The 7,357-nt window shown below is 32.5% G+C and overlaps 1 protein-coding gene across 1 annotated transcript; it reads right to left on the bottom strand.

Annotated features, from left to right (window-relative positions):
- Nucleotides 1-2,292: 2,292 nt before the first annotated feature.
- On the bottom strand, nt 2,293-6,969 carry LOC127718389 (uncharacterized). Its single transcript, XM_052224379.1, has 2 exons — nt 6,079-6,969; nt 2,293-2,958 (listed from the first exon to the last, which is right to left on the bottom strand). Exons 1-2 carry the CDS (start codon nt 6,214-6,216, stop codon nt 2,539-2,541), a joined length of 558 nt encoding a protein of 185 aa, XP_052080339.1. The 5' UTR covers nt 6,217-6,969; the 3' UTR covers nt 2,293-2,538.
- Between the last annotated feature and the right edge of the window lie 388 nt (nt 6,970-7,357).

Here is a 7,357-nt window from a genome sequence, read left to right as displayed (position 1 = left end):
GTAACATAAGGTATTCTAAAGATTACAATTAATAATACAATCATTGATGGACAGGATATAATTATAATCATAGGATACCAATTACATGAAACGCTTGAGCTACATTTTTTATATAATGTTAATATCCATGAAAAAATTATAACAACTCTTTATAACATTCATGCGTCCGAAGCGCTTTTCTGGATTTACCTTCACCAGGAACGCTCAAAGCCGAATATTTGAAAGCCATAGATGTATAAGAACCCAAACAGTTAAAGAGCTTCATGACCAAAAAGGACCGAACAAAAATAGCAAAATCCATCTGAGGTCAACTTTGTCTGAGGGAGTTGAAACCTTATTTTTCTGTATAATTTTTAAATCTATAAAACGGAAATTTAAGAACGGTTTGTTTTAAATCATACCGAAGTAGCGACTACTAAGCTGATGATACACTCGGGGAATAATTGTCCACCAGCAGCGTAGAAGTTGTCATTATAAAGAAATTGGTATTAACCATTTTGATCTGTAAACTTGTAAGAGCCTATTAACATTCAACATCTATCTATTCTTCTCTGGTGTGAGATGTGAATTATCAAAACGTTCTGTCATGAGCTTACCTAATGAAGGTTATTCCACCATCACGTTTAGTGCACACGGAAATGAGGTATGTTACTCTCCAAAGATACCAAAAGTCATGTATTAAGTTCTTCTGATGATACACGTGATCTGCCACGAAGTAGTATGTATACTGCGAAATGACAAGAGCCATTGTTTATGCCTTGAAAATGAGAAAATAATGATTCTCATAAAACCTAAAAACATTATGTTAGTTATCTGGATAAATGAATAGAATCTAAAAACAACTTTTCTAAATTGCACGCGTCCAACGCGTTTTTTCTAGATTTGCCTTCATCAGGAACGCTCAAAGCCTGATATTTGATGATATAAATTAAGACAATAGTAGTTTACAGATGTCCAAATTCCATAAAACGATTAAGAAAGACAAATCAAGGTAACAAACAAAAATTCAGGGAATCACATGAACTCCAAATAGAACGAAACTGTGTGCGTCAACAGGATAGTTGTCTCCTGCTATGTGTGCATCACATGCCATAAGAAACCACACTCGGTCAAAATTTCACAATTGGGAATACGCACACTAGATGAAAATACAGATTAAACGGGTATTCAAGAATCTAAAATTGCGACAACATTAAACAATGACATATTGTATCGGTCAACAGTTCGTGATGGTGACAGGTAAACTTATATCGATTTGAATCTTTTCTTCTCATTGGAGTAGTTTTTGTGTAAGGATCACATTCTTGCTGTTGACGTCCGTATAGTGTTAACATGCACGAGCGTAACTTGTGAAATTATAAACCCCTTACGATTGGGCAGAAAGAATGTAACATCTTAGAAATAGGAATTTGGCAAGTAGAAATTCGAAATCCTCACGTTTGTCATAGATTCTAAGTTGAAGTCGTCATTTTTGTCAATATCGAGGAAAAGATCAAGATATGAAGCAGACCTTGTTCTTTCTGTTGTATCCTTACTCTCAAGTTCACTAGGATATATGAGATTCTGCAAGCACTCACGAAAATGTGGGTTATTGAATGCTATAATTAGAGACAATGCAATTGGTTTATTTCCTTTTATTTTAGACATGTAAGTTTAGAGGGAAATAGAAATTCACATATTGTTGTCAATATAATGGAATTTCATGCGACTATCATACAAGTAAGAGGTTTGGCTAGATATCAAACTAGGTTTAATCCACCATTTTCTACATAAGGAAATGTCTGTACCGAGTCAGGAATATGACAGTTGTTTTCCATTCGTTTGATGTGTATGAGCTTATGATTTTGCCATTTGATAAGGAACTTTCCGTTTTGAATTTACCTCGGAGTTCGGTATTTTTGTTATTTTACTTTTTTCAGATAAACTGAAACCAACAAAAGAACATATGTCACAATTAAATGGAAAAAAACAGAAAATCCAATGAAATCCATAAAATATCCAACATCAAAACATTTTTATATGGAGAAGAACGTAAAATGTATGCATTCTGCACGATCACTATACAAGTTAATTTGATCAATCGCGTTAAGTAATAATAACAAATTTTGATACTCTCGTGGATATCATGACATTACGATTTGAATGAGTTTATTACACGTATGCTATCTCACTCTTATATTTCTATGGGATATATCTCATAGTGAGGAGAAAGATACCGAAGGGATATTCAAACTCATAAGTCGAAAACAAACTGAAAATGCCATGGCAACAAACGAAAACGACAAAAAGACAAACAGTACACAAAACATATTGCTCCTTCAAAAATTTAGAAGAAAGTTGTTCAATGTTTATCTGTTCATCTAAATTATTTTATACATTATTTAAAATTAGATATGCTGAATTGCTATGCATTTTCTATTATTATCGTATAGGATTGTTGTATGTGGTTACTCTTTGTAACTATGTCAAAAGGACAATCCGTAAAAGTAATTTATTCATCAACAGCACATCGTGAGTATGCTGATGTCTTATTACATTTTACTCTAAATATCCAGTTTTTTGTCCAAGAAAAAAGTTCCATGCTAACTGTGCAAGCCTTGATATTCCTTGTTTAATCATCCATAAAACTCCGGTATCCTGTCGACGATTTTCATTAACTTCCAATTTATTTATTCTTTCAAGTATGTTTTTAGAGACTATATAAGCTTCCTCAATTTCTTCAAATGTTTTTCCAAAGGTTTCTTTAAGATTTTTCTTAATTTCTTCAAGTTCGTCTTTGACACCATCATGATCAGATTGAAGTCTTGTAAGTAAATCTTTGAAATCTTTCATATTTTCGGCTTGCATTTGTAAAATTGTCCTTTCGATTTTTTGTCGGAATTCTAGATTATCATATTTGATGTTGACAATTTTAGTCCGTAGTTCGTCAAGCTTGAACTTTTGTTGTTCCTCTTCTCTCTGCAAAGTATGAATTTCACATAAAAGCAAGTTAGAATAAGTTGCTAAAATCAAAAATCACTTTAAGGAGGTTTCGCTAGCTATAAGACCCACCATTTTCTTCAGAAAATTCCTGTACCGTACCAAGTCATATGACAGTTGTTTTCAACTTGTTTAATAACGTTTGATTTGTGTCAGTTTTTATGGACTTCCTCTATTTGAATTTGCCTTGGAGATCGGTATTTTTGTTATACTTTTTTATTGCTTTTCCTTAGGGTAAGATCTTATTGTTTTACAATTGGAGGATTCTGATGATTATTAATCAATAACAACCAGCATGAAAATAATTCAAGAAGAATTGGTAAAAAAAGAGATGCTATAGAGTTCAGGCAATTGATACATTACATACTCATATGACATCGATATTTATGTCTTTGTCACCTTCAACCTATTTTTTAGTCAGTTGCACTCATTTTATATATTGATTATGTTATGTACCAATAAACCACATGTCATTGAGTGCTTACATCTCAAATATCTAAGTGATACAACAGAAAGAAGAAGGTTTGCTTCATACCTTTATATTTTCCTCGAAATTGATAGATGGACGACTTATAACTAGAAATATGACAAACTTTATGATTTCAACTTTCCAATTGTCAACTTTCCATTTCTGAGCAGTAAAATATCTCTGAATCAATCGTATGGCGTTTACATATCGTAGTAAATACATTACGATCGTGTATGTTCACACTATTCGGACTTCATTACGAGGGGGGGTGATCCTCACACCACAACTTTTCCAACAGAGTTATGAGGAAGAACCCACTGAAATCGACACTACATAACTTTGACAGTAAACATCACGAATGGGTTGACCAATGCGGTGTGTCGGTATCTCAACTCAATAGCGACATGGTTGTGTGGTCTTAGATCTTTAGATACCAGTATTGTCGACTGATCTGTAACTTAACCGATTTTGTCCTATTCCCGAGAGTGACATTTTGACTGAGTGTGAATTCACAATGCGAGTGATGCATGCATATCAGAAGACATTTACCCTGTAGTCGCTTCCCGTCTCGGTCCTTTTGGAGTTTATGCGATTCCCTCAGACTTTGTTTCTTAATTTGATTACTCTCTTCCTAATCGATTTAAGAGATTTGAACATCGGTAAACTTCTGTCGTCTTAATTTATATTACCATTAAAAATGTGATAAACATCAACATAACCAGATAGTTCTACTTCCGTCTCGTTCTGTGAAAAGATTGTTATGAATAGATTAAGGATGTTCGCTCCTCTTGTTTTTGATTTTTTGTCAGATATTCGAAATCCTCTGGTTTTATCCATGTTTTTCTATTAGGAAATTTTGTCCACTTACCCCTACTTTTATTTTCATAATTTATAACATATAGTTTAAAAAGTCATATTTGAAAATCTTATAAAATCCTTGTTATTTTTTCAATGTTTTTGAAAGAAAAAAGGTGCCAATGTTAAATGTATGAAAAATCTAGAGAGAATCATTTCCCGCCAAATTTTCAATGGCTTATATCTCGAAAACAAGCAAACGGACCCTTCATTTTTTTCTGCTTTTTTAGTTCCTTCATTTATATAATGACAGTCTTTCAAAAAGCTTGTTATTTTGAAACAGAGTAGCGAACATTCTTAAGTTAGCTATATATGTCAAAACGTTTCGGAATATTCGCTCCTCAATGCTCTTCAACTTTGTACTTTATTTGGCAATTTTAATCTTGTTTTACCTGAGCGTTACTAATGAGCGTTTTGTAGACTGGCGTACAAATGTTTAATCCTGGTATCTATGATAAATTAATTGTACGGTTGCCATTCTCAATATTTGATTGACATATCAGATGTACAAACAGCATAACGTCACAGTACCCAAATTGCACTTATTTAGCAAAAAAGTTTTTTTTTTTTAGACTAACCAATTTGTATTTTTATGATTTGACATTATGCACGTCTTTCAAAATAGGTAATTATATGTAGATATGCACAAAACTTTCACAGTATAGACCAACAGATGCAGTATTCACTGGAAAAAGTAAAATCTATGGAAGCGTCGCCATGCGACGTAAACAAAAAGTCATCTTTTATAAATGAGCAGATAAAATATGTTACAAGCATCCATTTCTTACAAAATGAATTGTTAGCATGGACTCATGTCAAATTGTTCTAAATATTTGAAGAAATAAAACAAAACATCAGTTATACGATTTTTAAGGATATGAATTAAGTATGGATGCAATTTGGGTACTCCTCATTACAGAATCATGGATCGTTTGGAGGTCGATTCAAACCCATTTTTTTATGATTCAATGTGGATTCAAAATTAAATTGGTTGAACTAAAGTAATTAAGGATACATCTACAAAACAAACCCAGACAGGAAACTTTTGTATGGATCATAAACGTACCTAGGGGGGGGGAAAAATGTCAAAATAGGTGCAATGTGTGTACCCGCACGTTATGGAATGTAGCTCGATAGTACAAACGATTTGAATTTTCAGAATCTAAAGGAGTATGGGTATATTTGATTGTTAGTACTCCAAAATGAAAACAATAATAGGTTTACTTAGTGGTTGCATTTCCATGTTTTTCGAAGTTTTTAACTAATTATGACAGTTTGTGGTCGCTTTAGAAATATTAACCAATGAAACAGCAAATACCAGACAATTAAAATTGTTTTCAATTGATCAAGGTAATGCATTGTAAAGGAACATCTAATCTTTCGAAAGTATTTCTTAATACAGCGTACAAATTGTGTCTACGCTACTTCAAAATTAACGAAATAAAAGTAGCGGCTTTCCAACAAAATTTCGCCGCGATTTTGTGCAGAGGCGGCCTAAAGCAAACACCAATCGATCAATCAGTTCTAGGAAAATTAAAGTAAAAACATCCGTACGACGAATGGAACACCTACAAAAAGACAACAATTATCACATAATTACATAGATATATGAATATATTTAAAATGAGACAGCAAAATGAAACTGATCAGCTTTGCCAAAACCAAATCCTTTAAAAGCAGAACTGGTCTAGACTTCTTCTAATTTACGCATAGGCATATGCTTATTATAATTCTTAAGTCTTACTGAAAGTAAAAAAAAACCAACTTTAACTTACAATTATAGCATCCTGAATTCGTTTCACTGTATCAATTGTATAACTCTTGTACTCTAATTTATCATGCAGAACCAGAATACAGTGATACAAATAAGCTGTATATACAACTAGACAAAATATACACACTTTTAAATCCATTGTTCTTGCAAACAAATAATCCACGACTTGTCGATAACTGATAAATAGTCCAATATTCACTCCATACCATGTGCGAATCGAGAAATTATTTGTAATTATAGCATTAGAATATTTCTGTTGTACACTCTCCAGCGTGCATGAAACGGTAACAGTGAAAAAGGTTCAGGTTTACTAACAATAGGAAACTCAGATTTCTGATTGGAGTCATTCTTAACATATCTTTGAAGTTTTGATACAGTACATGCATACTTGTTTGGACTCATGTTACAACACGCGAAGTCATTTCCTCAGAAGCTGAATTTAAAAATGTTAAGTGTTACTGCATATTGATAAAAAGATCAGAAGAATCGTTTACTGTTACAACCAATAGTGTCTACTAATAATGACATGACAAAAAGACATACTAGTACAGTAAAAGTGCTTTATTGGTACACAATAATTATGATAGAAATATGGAAGTTTATTCATATATTACTTTTTATTCTAAATATTTAGTAACTGATCCAAGAAAAAAGTCTACGGCAAACTGTATAACCCTGGATATCCCTTCTCTGATAAATACTATAATATCAAATCGTCGACTTCCATCATCCACAAATCGTCGATTTCCATTATCCACCAATTTGTTTATTCTCTCGTGAATTTCCTCTGCAACTTTATAAACATTCTGAACTTCACTTAAGATCTTTCCAAAGGAATCTTTAAAATCTTCAAGTTTGTCTTCTGTATTGACTTCGAATCTACTTTTGTACGTAAAGACTACAAAATATATCGTTAGAGCTATTTTCCTAATGCTTGTAGTATAAAGGTTTGGTTAGCTTGCTTGCTTTGTTTGTATAAATGTTTGCTTAAGCATTGTAATTAAAATTGACCCGCCAATATATTGATTGCAGATGTCAATCTTAAAAACAATGCTTGAGCAAACATTTATACAAACAAAGCAAGCAAGCCAACCAAAGCATTAGGAAAATAGCTCTAGTTAGGAAATAAATCTACATATCACATTCACTATACTTGTATTGTTCCTATCTATCTATTGAACATCAGCAAATCTAGTTACTAGTTCTTGTTTTTTTTTACAGTAAAACAATAATTAATGTGTTTCCTGATGTCACAAATATTTCAGAGGACTATCTCGTCA

The sequence above is a fragment of the Mytilus californianus genome, unplaced genomic scaffold (genome assembly GCF_021869535.1).
Source record: "Mytilus californianus isolate M0D057914Y unplaced genomic scaffold, xbMytCali1.0.p SCAF_10, whole genome shotgun sequence".
In the NCBI taxonomy this organism is placed as follows: Eukaryota; Metazoa; Mollusca; class Bivalvia; order Mytilida; family Mytilidae; genus Mytilus; species Mytilus californianus.
This window is presented reverse-complemented; position numbering and strand designations above follow the sequence as displayed.